General features: G+C 49.2%; 1 protein-coding gene across 1 annotated transcript; it reads right to left on the reverse strand.

The window, feature by feature from the left end:
• Positions 1-3760: 3760 nt before the first annotated feature.
• Positions 3761-14904, reverse strand: Upk1a (uroplakin 1A). The gene is made up of 7 exons (XM_057757331.1): positions 14824-14904; positions 11572-11772; positions 8492-8566; positions 8250-8357; positions 6020-6199; positions 3948-4031; positions 3761-3823 (listed from the first exon to the last, which is right to left on the reverse strand). The coding sequence occupies exons 1-7, from the start codon at positions 14902-14904 to the stop codon at positions 3779-3781; spliced, it is 774 nt and encodes a 257-aa protein (XP_057613314.1). The 3' UTR covers positions 3761-3778.
• Positions 14905-17530: the final 2626 nt, after the last annotated feature.

Genomic DNA, 17530 nt, shown 5'->3' on the forward strand with positions numbered 1-17530 from the left:
ACAGCAACAGAAAAGGGACCAACACATATGGCAAGCCCCTTTACCCACCGAGCCATTTTACTAATCCACGTGTCTCCCCCAGGGCTTTGCACTTGATAGGCAAGTGTTCTATGATAAACTGCATCACCTAAACCTCCAAGATGAGGGCCAGGGTGTCATTATGTAGCCCAAGCTGGTTTCAGACTTGAGATCACCTGTTTTAGTCTCCCAAGTGCTGGGATTACGGGTAGCAACCACCACAGCTGGCTTTGGAGAGGGGCCTGATTTACATTCTCTTGGGTCCTCAAATCCTAGAACAGTGTTTGTTTGTTTTAAGGTGGAGTCTCTCCATTAGCCCCGAATGTCCTGGAACTCACTATGTAGATCAAGCTGGTTTTAAACTCACAGAGACCCACCTGCCTCTAAAGCGCTCCCATCCCCCAGCTATCTGTTGGTTATTTGAAATAGGATCTCCTGGTCTCTCCATAGTTCAAGGTGGCCTCAAACTCCCTGCATAGTCCAGGCTGGTCTTAAACTCCTGCTCCTCCTACCTCTGTCTCCTGGATCCTGCATTAAAGGAGTGTGCCGCACACCCGGCCAGTTATTATTTTCCAACTCTCCTTGTGATAATATGTATCTGTAGGCACTTCTAAGTGAGTATTCAGTACAGGTTCACAGAAGTGAACAGGCTGGGTAAACATATGCAAGCTTTACATTGAAATGAAAAACAACAAACTTATTTTTGTGGGTGGAATAGGATTGGTTGGCGGCCTGCTTGGTCGCTGTGAACCATCACATTATTCTTTCTGTTCTGAGTTCTCATGAGATGCTCAGTGGGGCAGAAAAGAGAGATAAGCATGGGAAGTAGCAAGGGACCGAGCCACATGGACGCTCCCTATCAGGTGCGGAATTAGACTATGTGTTGACTGGGGAGCCACAGCTGGTTAGAGGTGGAAGAACAATAAATAGTCTTGAAAAGGCTGGAGAGCCGGGCGGTGGTGGCGCACGCCTTTAATCCCAGCACTTGGGAGGCAGAGGCAGGCGGATCTCTTTGAGTTCGAGACCAGCCTGGTCTACAAGAGCTAGTTCCAGGACAGGCTCCAAAACCACAGAGAAACCCTGTCTCGAAAAACCAAAAAAAAGGCTGGAGAATGGCGGGAGGAACAGACACCAGATGGCCACCTCCCTCTCTTAAGCCCTGTTCTGACTTGGCCCTCGCCTCTCTGTTCCCCTCTTACCCAAAGGCACTGGTCTCTGGGCAAGAGGCCAGAGAGGAGAAACCTGTCAGGCCAGCCCAGGCTGTCTCCACCAAGCCACACTGCAGTCAGTCCAGCTGAGCCACTTAGCAGGTATGTGGCCTGGAGCGGTCAGTAAGGGTGGTGGCAGACCTAGGGCAGAAATCAGGCCTGCCTACCTGACTCCCTCCCCCAGAGGCCAGATTCATGCCGGGCTCCCGAGGCCTGGCCTGTGTGAACTGCTTTAGGGCAAGTTCAAAAATGCTTAGCAGAATAATTCTTCCCTCTGTGGACATTCTGCATGAAATACCAGCAGTGGCATGTTTTTTAAATTTTTAAAACTTAAATGTTTGGGACTGGAGAGATGGTTCACTGGGAAGGGCTTGCCGCTCAGTCTTGAGGGCCTGAGTTCAGATTCCCAGCACACGTGCAAAAGCTGGGCCTGGCTGCACGTGTGCCGCTGTGGTGGGTGAAGATGGAGCAGCCAGCCAGTTCAGCAAACAGTGAGCTTCAGGGTCAGTGAGAGGAGACCCTGTCTCCAAAATAAAGTGGAGAGCGACCAGGAAGACGGCCAACATTCACACAGCCAGCATTAGACAGGTGGGGGTGGCACACGCCTTTAATCCCAGCACTCGGTGGGCAGAGGCAGGTGGATCTCTGTGAGTTCGAGGTCATCGTGGTCTACAGAGTGAGTTCCAGGACAGGCTCCAAAGTTACAGAGAAACCCTGTCTCAAAAAACCAAAAAAGAAAAAAAGAAACTCTGTCCCCCCAAAATAAATACATTTTTAAAAATAGTAAAAAGAAAGCAAACAAACCCTAAAACAATTGGGTCTTGCGCTATGAGACAGCGACTATTATAATCCCTCATTGTAGATGACACAGTGAGGCTCGGACTGTTGTGGGGGACTGGGGAGAGCACAGGGTTGCCTCTCCCAGAGAATCCCAGCCACATGCTAAGTCACAGTGAACTTGCTCAGGAGGACATCAGCTAAGAGCAGATCAGCACGGAACACCCCGTTTCCTTGATGTGGTCACAGGTTAGTCAGACACGTGCCTGGAGGTGGAGACAGTTTCCTACTAGGGACTACAGAGAAGCCAGCTCAGCCAGTCAGCGAGCTGGGCCTCCTCTTGTGTATTAAAATCTGGAATATATCACATCTCTGTGGTGTTTTGAAAATTCTGATTTGAAGACAGTCATAGTGATGTATATCTGTAATCCCAGCACTCAGGAGGCAGAGGCAGGGGCATCAAGAGTGTGATGCTAGTGGCACAATGACTCAATGGGTAAAGAGGATCTGAGTTCAGATCAGTAACCCCAGCGCTGGAGCGGTCAGAGATGGGAAGAATGCTGGAGCTTGCTGGCCAGAAAATCCAGCCTGAAAAAATATGTTGGGCTTATGGTTCAGTGAGAGACCATGTCTTAAGAGAATAAAGTGAGACCCAGAGAAAGACAGCTGACCTCCTCTGGCCTCTGAGTGCGTGTGTGTATGAGTGAATACATGCACACATACGCACACATACACACCTACATAGAACCTGGACTACACAGTGAGACTATGTCTGTCTCAAAAAAGAAAAAAAAAAAAGAAAGAAAGAAAGAAAAAAAATGAAAGAAAATTTTAAAGTGTGAAGTCTGATATTCTCAGAAGAGTCTCGTCTGAGAGTGAAGCCAGTTTCTGGAAACCTGGACGGAACTGTATCCAGACAAGCATGCAGCCAGCCATTTTGAATCAACAGCATGAGCCAATATATCCCGCGTGATGTTTCCCCATGCCAGCGGGATTTCACCACTTCCTTCTGAAGTGTTACTCACTCACCCTTGTCCCCAAAAGAAAACAAATGCAGGCTGGGGGGAGTGTTGCATGCCTGGGATACCAGCATTCTAGAGGTGGAGACAGGAAGGGGAGGTGGTTGTGGCTTGCACCTGTAATCTTCTCCAGGGGCAGGGGCAGTGAGATCACCTTGGCTTCCAGGCTAGCCTAGGATTCAAATAAATTCCAAAGACCGTCTGGGCTGCAGAGTAAAACCCCCATCTCCAATAACACAGAAAAAGAGGCTTGTATTTATTTAGTCAGCCAGTATTTATTGGCTTTCTAACCCATGCTCAGACACATGCTGGGTGATCAGGATCCACAGTGACCATAGCGGATCTGCCCCTCCCCTCGCAGCAATCTAGGTCTGTTAGAGCTTCTACAAACTACTGAGCAGCAATGGCTATGCCTGTAAGAAGTTCTGGAAGGCACAAGAGAGGTGCATGATGGGTTGTCAGGAACAGAGGCAGGGCCTCCAAGGACAGGACATTTCATTGTCACCAGAAAGATAAAGAGATCAACCAAGTGCAACAGGGCCAAGGGGGTCCAGGCACACAAATCCAGGCCAGGGGCACAGCTAGGGCCCAGGGCAGCTCTTATACCTACAAAGGGACTTTGGAATTGGATGGAGGGAGGTGGACATGGGTGAGCTGTGGCTGAGGTACACGGGGCTGGGGGTGGGGGAAATGCCCAGGTGCAGCTGAGAGGCAGGAGTTTCAGACAGAGATGCATATACGGCCTCCTCTTCATTTTCAGAGAGTGGTGTAGAAATACATGGCTACCAGCATCACAGGGAGCTAGGTGGGCAAATGATGAGATTGGGTGCTCTAGCTCAAACCACCTGCCTCCCCCAAGCCCACACCCACACCCCTGGACACCCACAGGTCCCTCCTCCACAACCCCAGGTGCCCCATCTCTCACTGTCCACATCAAGATGGCGAAGCCGAACCACGATATGCCCCATGTGTAGCTGTCAATGGCATGACCGATGTGCTCAAAGCAACCCTGGAAAGAAGGACGGTAGAGGCTTGTGAAGCTATTGTGGGAGGGTGGTGGGTGATGGAAAGTCACCATGTGCCCTGGGAGACGTCCCTTTCTTTGCCTTGGTTTTCCTATCTGTGTTGTGGGGTTGTAGCCATGTTTGCCTTCTTAGGGAAGCAAGGAGAGTGATCACTGAACCCAGGGCCGGAGCCAGCAGGTGCTGCTGGGATGGCAGCTGTCAGTCTGGGCTTGGCTTGTGTCCTGCCTGGCTTTCTATGCTACCCACAAGCCCTAAGCGTTTGAAATCCAGCTCTGTTTGTCATTCGCTCCTGTTACCTGCTCACTAGAGACAAGGTTGAGCCAGGCCAGAGCCCTGCACCAAGGTCACCTTCCTGGCTCCTGTTCCAGCCACAGAGCAGCTGAGACTACAGGTCCAGAGTGCCTGACCCTGGCCGGCGCAACCAAGCCTGGGACTAGCTCTGCTCCTTGTTAGTAGAACATGGGCACAATTCTGGTTCTCTGAGCCCCAGTTTTCCAACCTGCTAAGTGGCAGTCTGGAGAATGGATGCAGGGATTCTGAGGTCCCTGGGATATGGAAGAATCTGGAATAATGGAAGGTCCCTGGAATAACGGAAGAACATGCAGGTGGCTTTGGCTTGAGAATGGGCTGTCCTAGTCTGTCCTTGGGGATGGGGTACACTGGAACAACTCCCTTCCAGACCTGATAGAAGACTTGTAGCCACAGATACAAGTGGGACCAGGTCTTGTCTTATTCCCCCCCCCCCCACCTCTTGCTTATGCCCCTGCCCTGCCCTGGCCTCCCTGCTTTCCCCCCACAGGGATGAACCTCTTCCTCTGTCGTATGTCAAGCAGGGTCATCATCATCTTTTCCCCATGTGGCTGTGATGAGCAGCCGCAAAGGCCGGGCAAAGGGAAGGCTCCCCGTGGGTCCTTACTGTTGCCTGTGCTACCGTTATGACAGCAGCAGTATTTTCCATTTTGTTAAGTTTTGGTTGAGACAGGGTCTCACTGTACAGCCCTCTCTGACCCAGAATTCATTACATAGACCAGGCTTGCCTTGAATTGCTTATTATGTTATTATTTTGAGGCACTATGTAGTCCTATCTGATCTAGAACTTGCTATGTAGACCAGGCTGGACTTAAATTCATAGAGATCTGTCTGAATGGGGTCAAACCCGAGCACTGCCACACTTCACCTGCTATTATTATTTTTTTTTCTAGTTTTGTTTTTGAGACAGTGTTTCCCTGTGTAGCCCTGACTGTCTTGGAACCCACACTGTAAACCGGGCTGGCCTTGAATTTATAGAGGTCCTCCTGCCTCTGCCTCTCGAGTGCTGGGATTAAGTGTATACCGCCATGCTCAGTTGTCATTATTTTCCAAGACAGGGTCTTGGTTATATTGCCAAGGCTCAAGTTGGCAGTGGTTCTCCACAATGGAGATTACAGATGTGCACCACATGATCACTTTCAGCTGTTATTTTTAACATTAGCGGTACTAGGAGTTGAATCCCAGGCCTCTTACATGCTTAGAAAAGCGCTGTATCACTAAACCACACCCCAGCCCCTCACTGGGGGATTCTAGGCAGGGGCTCTACCACTGAGCCACACCCCAGCCCCTCACTGGGGGATTCTAGGCAGGGGCTCTACCACTGAGTACTCTCCTTGGCCTTCTTTTTACTTCTGAGACAGGGGTTCCTGAAGTTGCTCAGACTGGTCATGAGCCCAGGCTGACTCAGGTCACTAGTTGAGCAGGATGAGAGGCTTTCATGCAAGGCCTAGCTCCAGCAACTGCTCCTGTTGGTGCAGACATCAGGTCTGAATCAGAGTGTCTGTGCATCCTGCTTACTCATACAAAGAGCTGGGAGGACCAGGAAAAGAAAGAAAAGGCCAGACAGGAGAGGCTGGAAGACAGATGGACAGACAGACAGTTGAAGGGGGAAAGGGAGAACAGAACAGATGGACAGACAGACACAGAGGGCAAAGGGACACACCTTGGTAAACAGGTAGTCCATGTGGCCCACTCTGCAGCCTTCTTCATTGATGGGGATGAAGTTCCCTGTGCGGCGACAGCACAGAGGGGGCCAGGGGAATTCCACTTCTGGAGTGGCTGCCCGGAAGGCAGATGTGTAATTCACCCAGTCCAGGGGGCCAGATGTGCCGCAGCATTCTTGCTGTGGAAAGAACCAAGTTTAGGCAGGGCTGGGCTGAGGTCACACTGTTAAAGAGAGGCAGATTGACTTTAGGCACAGCTGGTCCCCCCCTTGTTAGAGTCCTGGGCTCTAGTGCATGCGTGTGTGTGTGTACGTGTGTGTGTGTATGTGTGTATGTGTGTGTGTGTGTGTAAGGCTGATAGATGTGGCCCAAGCCTACACTCATTTTCTTCTAAAATTCTTTTGTTGATAATTGTGCTGACAAAATAACACCAAAAATTAGATGGAGTGGGGTGGCATTGCTAGGAGACAGCCCAGCAGTTAAGAACACCTGATGCTCTTCAATTCCCAGCATCCATGTGGGGTGGCTCACAACCACCTGTAACTCCAGTTCCAGAGAATTTGATGTCCTCTTCTGACCTCTGTGGGTACCCCCACACACGTCTACACATACACACACATATTCACATAAAAAAATTTAAATCTGGGCTGGAAAGATGGGGTCAGTGGTTAAGAGCATTGCCTGCTTTTCCAAAGGTCCTGAGTTCAATTCCCCGCAACCACATGGTGGCTCACAACCATCTGTAATGAGGTCTGGTGCCCTTTTCTGGCCTGCAGACATACACACAGACAGAACACTGTATACATAATAAATAAATATTTAAAAAAATTTAAATCTGCCGGGTTCCAGCCTGGTCTACAAGAGCTAGTTCCGGGACGGGCACCAAAAAACTACAGAGAAACCCTGTCTCGAAAAAAAAAAAATCTGCCGGGTGGTAGTGGCGCACGCCTTTAATCTCAGCACTTAGGAGGCAGAGGCAGGCGGATCTCAATGAGTTTGAGGCCAACCTGCTATACAAAGCAAGTTCCAGGACAGCTAGGACTGTTACAGAGAGAAACCCTATCTTGAAAAACAAACAAAGAAAATAAAAAATAATCAAAAAATTTAAATCAAATTTTACAAAAGGCAGATTTTCAGCATTGTGGTGAAGCCTTAGAATTCTAGCACTTGGGTGGTTGAGGCGAGCTGCCACCAGTTTAAGACTAGGGTACGTCATGAGACCCTGTCCCCATCTCAAACGGGTATTTAATCAGAAGCCCTTGGATGGACACCCTTCAACATGGTGTAGTTTCTGAGCTCCTGCATGACTTGGGCTGGGCTGGGATTCAGCAGCTTCTTCCTCCTCCACCTTCTTCTTCTGCAATATTATGTTGGATGCAATTAAGAGTTCAGCTTCTGAGCTAAACACAGCTGTATTGTATCTCAGATCTGGATTCTCAGAACGGGAAGGTGGAAGCAGAAACACCCAGATTCCAAAGTCATCCTTGGGTGTACAAAGAGTTCAACACCGGACTGGACTTCAGCAAACCCTTTGCTGTCGTTGTTGTTTGGTATTTTGAGGCAGGGTTTCCCTGTGTAGCCCTGGTTGTGCTGGAGCCCAGGCTAGCCCAGGCTAGCCTCGAACTCACAAGATCTACCCACTGGGATTAAGGCATGAGCTACCTGTTCACTCAGCATAGTGGAACAGGGCTGTAATCCTAGCTAATCAGGAGATTAAGACAGAATCACAAATTCAAGGCCTGCCTGGGCTACATAGTGAATTAAAGGGTAGTCTGGGTAGCTTATGGTGACCCCATCTCAAAAAGTTAAGGAAAAAAAAAAAGAGGGCTGGGAGGTTGGATAACAAATAGCTAAGTGGTAGAGCCTTTGCCGCAAATGTATGAAGTCCTGGGTTGGGTTCCTAGCAACACACACACACACACACACACACACACACACACACACACACACACACACAGAACAGTGGGCTCAAGGTCAGCCTGGCTTACATCCTAAAAGTTATCATTGTCACCATCACTACAATGGATGGAGAATCACTGCAGAATCCATTGTCAGAGTCACAATGCAGGCCACCCTGCCACTTACCAACCTGGTGATGAGAAAGGAAACTTCTGGGTCTGTGGTCTATAAAACCAAAGGCTCCCCTACCCAGCCTGGGTCCCCTGAGTGGATTGTCTTCTAAATATCCCCTCTGCCATCACTGAGAGATGATCACAGAGCCCAACCAACCTCAATCATGACCCGGTCCCAGAGGCGGGTTAGCTCCTGGCCCTGGTCGCTGTCTGCACTGTAGAAGGTCAGCATTTGCTTGGTGATCAGGGACGGGTTGGACACCATCTGGGGGGGGACAGGGAAGAGCAGGAGCCAGCTGACTAGGGATGGAGGCCCACCTCCCCTCGACCCTTCCAGCTCTAGGGATGCCAGTCCCCCTCATCCCTTCCCGACAGGGTTCTAGCCCCTGCCCGGCTCACATAGTCTCGGTGGGTGTAGGATGTGATGCAGGAGGCACACTCGAAGATGTAGACTATGAGCATCAGCAGCAGGTACTGCAGAGAGAGCAAGGGTAGCCATGGCGCAGAGGCCAGATGGAGGCCTTGCACCTCCTCCACAGTTAGCCAGGAAATCACTACATACAGAGCTGGATTCAAATTCACAGAAATCTGCCCACCCCCTCCTGCCACCAAGAGATGGAATTAAGTGTGTGCCATAATGCACTGTCCCAAACAGAACTGTTGTTCAGCGGGAGAGTGCTACCTAGCATGTATAAGACTGTTTGCCGTGCATTGGTGGTGCGCACCTTTAATTCCAGCATTCGGGAGGCAGAGACAGGCGGATCTCTGTGAGTTCGAGGCCAGCTTGGTCTACAGAGCAAGTTCCAGGACAACCAGGACTGTTACACAGAGAAACCCTGTCTCAAAAAACAAAACAAAAAGAAAAAACAAAACAAAACAAAAGACTCTGAGTCGCCTTTCTGGCAATGTGCACACACGCGTGCACACACGCATGCACACACAAATCAAATGGAGGATTTAATTTTGAAAGAAGTAGAGGTGGAAGACTGAAAACTCGAGACCAAGCTTGTCAGTGGTGACGCACACCTTTAATCCCAGTGCTAGTAGGGAGGCAGAAGCAGGCGGATCTCTGAGTTCTAGGCCAGCCTGATCTACAGAGTGAGTTCCAGAACAGTCATGGCAACACACACACACAAAAAACTTGTCTTGGAAAAAAAAAATGGGGAGAAAGACAAGCCAGACATATTTTTTAAAAATGGTTAGGGGCCAGGAGTGGCAGTGCATGCCTTTAATCCCCAAACTTGAGAGGCAGAGGCAGGAGGATGTCTGTGAGTTTGAACCTAGGCTGGTCAACACAGGACAGTTCCAGGACAGGCAGGAGTACATAGAGAAACCCTGTCTCAAAAGAAACAACAAACAAAAACAGTAGTTAGGTTTACTTTTAGGCTTTGATGAAATTGTTCTGCTAAATGTGTGATTGGAGGGGAGGGGGGAGAATGGAAGGGAACCGGAAGAGAGGAGCTGGGTGTGGTGGTGCACACCTCAATCACTTGGGCGGAAGCAGCAGGTATCTATGAGTAGCTTGGCCTACATAGTGGGTGCGGGGCCAGCCAAGCTACACAGGGAGACCCTGCATCAAAAGAGGGGGGTGGGGGGGGATGAGAGGAGGAAGGGAGTGGTGAGGAACTCCTTTCAATAACAGCTCCCTCTTCTACATAATAAAGCAAAGTGTCCCCAGCAGTTTCCCTCCCAGAGCCTGCCCTGTACTGTTTTCTGACTGCCAGAGAGTCTGCTGCCTCACTCCAGCCACAGGACCTTTGTTCATGCTGCTTCCGCCACCCAGAACACACATTCTCAGTGCGCACTGGGATCACTGTCCCCCGCATGTTTTTCTTTGCTGCTGCTGGCTGTGGGTTTTCCTCAACCTACCAGGCTCCCTTCACTCCCCAAATCAAGGGCTTTTTAGTTGTGTTCAGAGCTTCTTGTTCAGTAAACTCTCGTTGACCACATAAGTGATGGTCCTGGTAGCCTAAAGGACTACCAAGGGAAACACCGAGCTGTTCCTACAGGACACCTGCTCTCTCCCCAACACCCGGGAGAGGCCACGGCTTCCCTCTTGGAGCTTCGGTTTCTCTGCCTGGTGAATGGGCTTAATAGCACAATTTTATAAGGCTTCGTAAGAACAGAGAGTTCATTGCCCAAACTGCTTGCTGCAAGGTCAAGGGCAGAGCAACGTGGGGAGGATTAAAAGTAGGGGCCTGGCAGTTCATTTCAAAGCAGGCCTGGTTTACACAGTAAATTCAAGGTCAGACAAAGCTTCTTAACTAGACCCCATCTCAAAACAAAACAAAAAGACTAAAAGACAATGGGCTTGGGTGTTGTGACGGCACACACCTATAATCCTAGCACTTGAGAGGCTGAGGCAGGAGGATTATCAGTTTGAGGGCAGCTGGGGCTACATAGGGAGACTTTGTCTTCAAACAAACAAGCAAATGAAAGCAGGGGCTGGAGAGATGACTTAGTGGAAGCCATGCAGATGACCTGAGTTCAGTTCCTGGCTCCCCCATCAGCACCCCACAGTCAACTGTTACTCCAGCTTCAGGGCATCCAACTCTCTCTTTTGGTTTCCTTGGATATCTGAGCGAGTGTGCACCTTGGGGCTGGAGAGATGGCTCAGAGGTTAAGAGCACTGGCTGCTCTTCCAGAGGACCTGAGTTCAATTCCCAACAACCACATGGTGGCTACCACCATCAGTTTTAGGATCTGATGCCCTCTTCTGGCCTGCAGGTGTACATGCAGAGTGCATAAAAATATATAAATAAGCCCGGCGGTGGTGGCGCACACCTTTAATCCCAGCACTCGGGAGGCAGAGGCAGGAGGAACTCGTTCGAGACCAGCCTGGTCTACAAGAGCTAGTTCCAGGATAGGCTCCAAAAACCACAGAGAAACCCTGTCTCGAAAAAACCAAAAAAAAAAAAAAAATATATATATATATATATATAAAATTTAAAAAATAGAATAAATTTTAAACGAAAACTAGACTGGAGTCAAGAGCTGGTTTGTTCCAGCGTAACTGGGCTGTGACTTCCTCTCTGAATCTGTCAAATAGTGATGACAGTGGTGGTGGTGTCAGGTCATCATAGGTCACATGACATGTATGAACTAATCTGTGTAAAGGACTGAGTTCTTGTTAAATGCTAGCTGCGTTATTACATTTCATTATTATTGCCACAACTCAAACCACAGACCTTGGGGACCAAATAGTCGGGTTTCAATTACCATTATTTTATTGGGAATATATATAAAAATACATTTATATATTTACTTATTTATGTCACTTTTAGGAGTCTCTTTATAGCTGCCTTGACCATCCTTCTCCTCCCTGTACCCCAGTTTCCTCTGTACAATGGGGGTGATGGCTGAAACTGAGGTATGGGGCCAGGGCAGAGAAATGGTGCTGTGAGGTCCCCAGTGGGTGCCATCCAGAGTCATATCATGGCCCTCACTGTCACCCGCCATCCCCCCACCTGGGATCTCACCGTGAGGATCATGGACCGACGGCGGCAGAGTGCGGCTCCTACACCAAAGCTGGCCACCACGAAGAAGGAGAAGCCGCAGAAGATAGCAATCCAGGCACCCGCGAAGACATCGTCTTTGCCTGAGACGCCCATCAGTGGGTACACACGGTACTGGTCAGCTGTCACCCACACTGTCTCGGCAAACAGGGCCAGGCCTGACAACTGGGCAGGGAAAGGTTGGGAACATGTGCCTGGAGCCAGCAGTTGTTGTGTGAGTCTCCAAAATACACTTCTTTCCTGGCCCAGAACCCTCTCCCTATGCCCTTGGGGTAAAGTGGGCTTGGAAGGGAAGCCAGCTCACGCCTTTGTGAGCAGGGATGGGGTGTAGAGAAGCCAAGAAGGAAGAAACGGTCCAGCCAGAGCCTCGCCCTCACATCCCAGCTGCCAGTAGCTTCGAAAATAGAAGGAGAAGAGCCACGGCAGGCTTTAGCCAGTTCGTTCATCTGATTGGTGCGCTGTCCCGAGCAAGGCCTGTTTCTGTGGCACCATGATGAGGGGAGTAGAGGCCGCATGACAGAGTGCCTGTCTGACTATCCAGATGCCTGGAGCCTGGCATCCTCTGGTCTTACACGGAGCAGCCTGGAGGCCACGGGAGCAACTGTTGGACATACAGCAGGACACACCGGGACAAAATATCTGTTTCTGTTTGCTTGAGGAAATATCCGAAAGACTGCGGGATGTCTCTCAGTTGGTAGAGGGCTTCTCTAGTCTGCAGAAAGCCCTGTGCCAGCCTCGTATAAACTGGGCCTGCTGACACGTACCTGTAAGCCCAGTAGAGGCAGAAGGATACAAAATTCAAGGATTATTCTTAGCTACATAGGGAGTTTGAGGCCAGGTTAGCCTATATGAGAGACTTTCTCTCAAAAATAAAAAAAAAAAGGAAGCTGGAGAGATGGCTTGGAGGTTAAGAGTACTGGTTGCTCTTCCAGAGGTCCTGAATTCAATTTCCAGCAACCACATGGTGCCTCACAACCATCTGTAATGAGATCTGGTGCCCTCTTCTGGCCTGCGGCAAAACACTGTCTATAAAATAAATAAATAAACTTTTTTTTTTTAAAGGGTACTCTTTAAAAAAAAGATAACCAAAAAGAAACAAAAAAATCTGGTCACTACAGGGTTGTCTTGGGGACAAATCCAGGCATGGTGGCACAGGCCTTTAACCCTAGCACCCGGGGCAGAGCAGAGGCAGAGACATTTGAGTTCTGCTACAGGGACAAACCACTCTAAAAAAAAAAAGAGGAAGGAGGAAGAGGAGAGAGAGGAGGAGAAGAAAGAAGACAATTTCTTGTGGATAGGCTTTTGTTTCTTGTTTTGGTTTTCTGAGACAAGGTCTCACAATGTAGCCCAGGTTGGCTGGGATTTACTGTGTAGACCAGGATGGTCCATCCTCCTATTTCAGCTGGCTCAGCGCTACAGGTGTGTGCTGTCACACTGGGGTATACTGTGGGTGTTTCTGATGGTGAAAAAGATAATACTTTTTTTGGTTTTGTTTTGTTTTTTTAAGACAAGTTTTCTTTATGTAACAGCCCTGGATGTTCTGGAACTTGTTCTGCAGACCAGGCTGGCTTTGAACTCACAGAGATCTGCCTGCCTCTGCCTCCCGAGTGCTGGGATTAAAGGCGTGCGCCACTAAAATGACTATGTACACATTGGGGTGAGTAAGGAGTAAATTGGGAAAAGTTGGGGAAGAGGGTGCTTAATGTGTCCAAAACAGACTGTGTTTTGTGAAACTCTCAAATAATCAATAAAAAAATTAAAAGTCTTGGCTAGACATGGTGGTGCACGCCTCTAATCCAGAGGTAGGCAGATCTGTGAGTTCAACGCCAGCTTGGTCTACATAGAAATACCCTAAAAAATAAAAGAGACGGAGGCTGGAGAGATGGCTCAGTGGTTAAGAGCACTGGCTGCTCTTCCAGAGGTCCTGAGTTCAATTCCCAGCAACCACGTGGTGGCTCACAACCATCTGTAATGAGATCTGGCGCTCTTCTCTGGCGAGCAGGCATACATGGAGGCAGAATGTTGTATACATAATAAATCTTAAAAAAAAAAAGAGAGAGACAACTATCTCTGGCTTGGTACATGTCTTTAATCCCAGCACTCAGGAGGCAGAGGCAGGAGGATCTCTACAAATTAGAGGCTAACCCAGTCTTAACAAGGTCCAGGTCACCCAGGGCCACATAGTGAGACTCTGTCTCAAAAAACTGAAAGCAGTCATGTTGTGATCATAGGTGCCACATGTTTAAAGATGTTTATTATGTCTTGTGTATGAGTGTGCATAAGCAGAAGTGCAATGCCTTAAGTGTGGAGGTCAGAGGTCACTTTTGTGGGAGTCGGCTTCCTCCCTCCACTCCACGGGTCCCAGGAATTGACCCGTAAGTCCTCAGGCTTAGCCACGACAACCTTTATTTATCTCCAGAGTCATTTCAAAAGCCTGCATGTTTTTATTTGTTTCAAGACACAAAACTTTATCTAAATTTTGTTGGTAGTTCTAGGCTCAGTGTGAGCAGACATGAAACTGACTGCCCCCAAGTGCCCAAGTTGGGGGAAGGAGGAAAGGGAGGGGAAGAGCCCTGTTCTGCCTTGGTGTTGTGTTCTTTTTGTTGTTGTTGTTGTTTTGTTTTGCTTTGTTGTGACTGAGTCTTGCTATATAGCCCTGGCTCTCCTAGAACTCCCTACATAAACCAAACTGGCCTTGAATTTACAGCGATCCCCTGCTTCCCCTCCAAAAGTGCTGGGATTAAAAGTGTGGGCTGCCACACCCAGTCAGAATGATTTGTTCTAAAGATTCGGTCTCCTGCAGCCCAGGCTGGTCTTCAAATCTCTACTTAGCTGAAGCTGGCCTTGAACTCTGTCCTGCAGCATCTCCAAGTGCTGAGATCCCAGAGGTGCACCACACCCAGCTGCTCCCTCCTCCTCTCTCCCTCCTTCTTTCTCTCTCAGGACACTCTGTTCTAGGTCAGCCTCCAACTCACAGCAGCTCTCTGGCCTCGTCCTTCCAAATGCTAGGGTGTGCCATCATTCCTCTTACCAGGCATTTTTCGCAAGTTGTGGTTGAATCTACGAGCGCCACAAGGACTCAATTACAGACCAGGAAGACCGTGAGAACAGGCTGCCCCAGCTCCCTTCAGGGACTAGAGACTGAAGCAGATAGACATGGCGCCGTCTCCCCCCCCCCCCCCGGCGCCCCCATGCTCCCCAGAACTGGGGCCTCACCAGAATAATGATGTTGCCTACAACCAGCAGCCCCACCACCACAGGAGACCCCTTCTCTCCCTCTGTTGCTGCAGAAGCCATCTTCCTGCTGGGGACATAGAAGCAAGGGTGAGACAGGACAGAAGTTAGGAGGGAGGACCCAGCAGATCCTCTTCTCCATCTGTCAGGGGATGCTCCTTTGCTGCAGAGCCCAGGCTGGTACCCATACGCCCAGCATCCCTCAGCCTGGCTGTGGGCCTTCTACAGAAGAAGAGAGTTGGGCTCTTACAGGGAGTTGTTGCCTCTCAGCTCCCCCTGCCCTGTTAATTCCCAGAACCCCCTCACCTTCTCTGCAGAAGCTTCTTTGGCCAGCCCCACCCACCCACAGCAGCTCCCTATATAAACCCAAAACCCTCCAAGGAGGAGGGGACAAGGGTTCAGCGGGCCTACCACGATAGATTTTATGAGTGATTTCCAGACCTGAAATTCAGGATTGTGCTCGTGACTGGCCACTGGGGCAAGGGGATGCATGTGCTCAGGGCCTCTAGTTCCCAGGCTGCAGTGATGCAGGAGGGGTGGGGGGAGGGGTGGACAAGCTAATCCCTACGACGACGTGCTGCTCTTTCCCTGGGGGCAACAAGGGTTTTCCTGGGAGCAGAAGTCAGATCCATGACAGATCCACCTGGGGATCCCTGATCAGAAAACTGCCTCCCACACAGAGCAAGAACTAAAAGAAGACCCCCACAGCAGAGGAGCACGGAGTAGGCTCAAGGCAGGCCCCTGGGAGGGGCTAGAGAGGAGAGGCAAATGGTTAGGGCTGCAGCAGCAGCAGCGGAGGGAGGCCCTGGTGATAGCTTGAGGGGGTTTGTGACAGGTGTGTGTGTGTGTGTGTGTGTGTGTGTGTGTGTGAAGAGGGAGGGAAGAGCGTGCTAGAAGAAGAAAAGGGACATATGGCACGGGCTTGGTGGGACACAAAGAGCTTCTTTCCTCAGCACACACACACACACACATGCACGCACGCACACTCATGCGCGCGCGCACACACACACATTTTCTTCAGGCTGAATAACGGAAGGGATCTAAATTCAAGCAGGACAGAATAGTGCACACCTGTAATTGTAATTCCAGTAGTGGGGAGATGCAGGATCATGGGTTCAAGACCATCCTGAGCTTCAGAGGCTGCGGGTGGGGTTGGGACAGAGACGGGGAGAGAGTGGAGGTGGAGGAGGAAAGGGAAACAAAAGAAAGAAACACATCTAGGCGTAAATCTTGCTATCTCCTAGAGCCGGCGCGACTTTGCGCACATCTGCACCTTGAGTAACTCGGTCCTTGGTTCCCAGGTGGCTGCGTCCAAGAAAACTTCGGAGGTTCGGTAGGCTAGCAGAGGCCGCGGTCTCCCCGACGGCACCCCCTGGTGGTCCCTTGAAGCAAGGTTCCTGCCCCAGAATATCTCCAGAGCTTTGCTTGAGTTTTCTCGGCCAGCAGTCACTTCCCTATCACAGGAGAAGGTAAACAAATGGCGCTTAAAATTCCCTTGTCAAGACAGTGGGGTAGCCAAGTGTGGGAGACTGGACAGAAGACTATCAAGTTCAAGATTACTCTGTTATATGGCTAGTTATACGGCCAGCTTGTGTTACAGAAGGCCCTGCCTTGGTGCAAGCCATTAATCCCAACGGGAGCAGAAGGATGGATCTCCGTGAGTTCGAGGCCAGCCTAGCTTCCAAAGTGTGACTTCCAAGTCAGCCATAGCTAAACAGTGAGACCCTAACCCGAAAACAAAACACCAGGCATTGGTGTTAAGAAAAAACATGAAAAGAAAGAAAGAAAGAAAGGAAGGAAGGAAGGAAGGAAGGAAGAAAGAAAGAAAGAAAGAAAGAAAGAAAGAAAGAAAGAAAGAAAGAAAGAAAGAACATGAGAAAACCCTGTCTGGAAAAACAAAAACTTATATTTCAGCTGGGCAGTGTGTGGTGGCTCACACCTTTAATCCTAGCACTCGGGGGACAGAGGCAGGCGGATCTCTGTGAGTTTGAGACCAGCCTGGTCTACAAGAGCTAGTTCCAGGATAGCTAGAATTGTTACATAGGACCATAAACCTGTCTCAAAAAAAAAAAAAAAAAGCCAGTTGATGGTGGCGCACGCCTTTAATCCCAGCACTCAGGAGGCAGAGGCAGGCGGATCTCTGTGAGTTCGAGACCAGCCTGGTCTACAGAGCTAGTTCCAGGACAGGCTCCAAAGCCACAGAGAAACCCTGTCTCGAAAAACCAAAAAAAAAAAAAAAAAAAAAAAATCGAAAAAAAAGAGAGAGAGAACATGAGATGTTTTCTAATTTAAGTAATTGGAAATTAAACAATCAACCTACTTTAGATTTAAAATAGTTTCTTTTTTGATTTACATCTATACATCTATATTAATATCTTCCAAGAAAACCTAAATAAATATTGATGAACAGTAGATAAGTTTTGGTCTAAATAATTTGCTAAACAATTGGGCCATGCTAAAATAAATATACATACACACACACACACACACACACACACATATATATATTGCTACAAGCCGCAACATTATATAGTAATTGCTCAGCCATCTTTTTATGAGCGACATATAAGAACCAAGGGACCTGGTAAAGGCTAAACCAAAAAAACAAGGCTTTGTGGCACTATTGCTTTGTGAATAAAATGGCTGTCCTTTGCTGTAGCTGACTCCCTTTGTGTTACATGTTTGGGGA

The sequence above is a fragment of the Chionomys nivalis genome, chromosome 2 (genome assembly GCF_950005125.1).
Source record: "Chionomys nivalis chromosome 2, mChiNiv1.1, whole genome shotgun sequence".
Classification (NCBI taxonomy): Eukaryota; Metazoa; Chordata; class Mammalia; order Rodentia; family Cricetidae; genus Chionomys; species Chionomys nivalis.

Bases quoted from the DNA above. Each gene is read 5' to 3' on its own strand.
- Upk1a (XM_057757331.1), bottom strand. From the start codon at position 14,904: ATGGCTTCTGCAGCAACAGAGGGAGAGAAGGGGTCTCCTGTGGTGGTG. The intron at 8,567-11,571 runs GTGAGATCCCAG...CTCTCTCTGCAG, and splicing joins GTCGGTCCATGATCCTCACG to TACCTGCTGCTGATGCTCAT. The intron at 8,358-8,491 runs GTGAGCCGGGCA...GTCCCCCCCCAG, and splicing joins CCTACACCCACCGAGACTAT to ATGGTGTCCAACCCGTCCCT.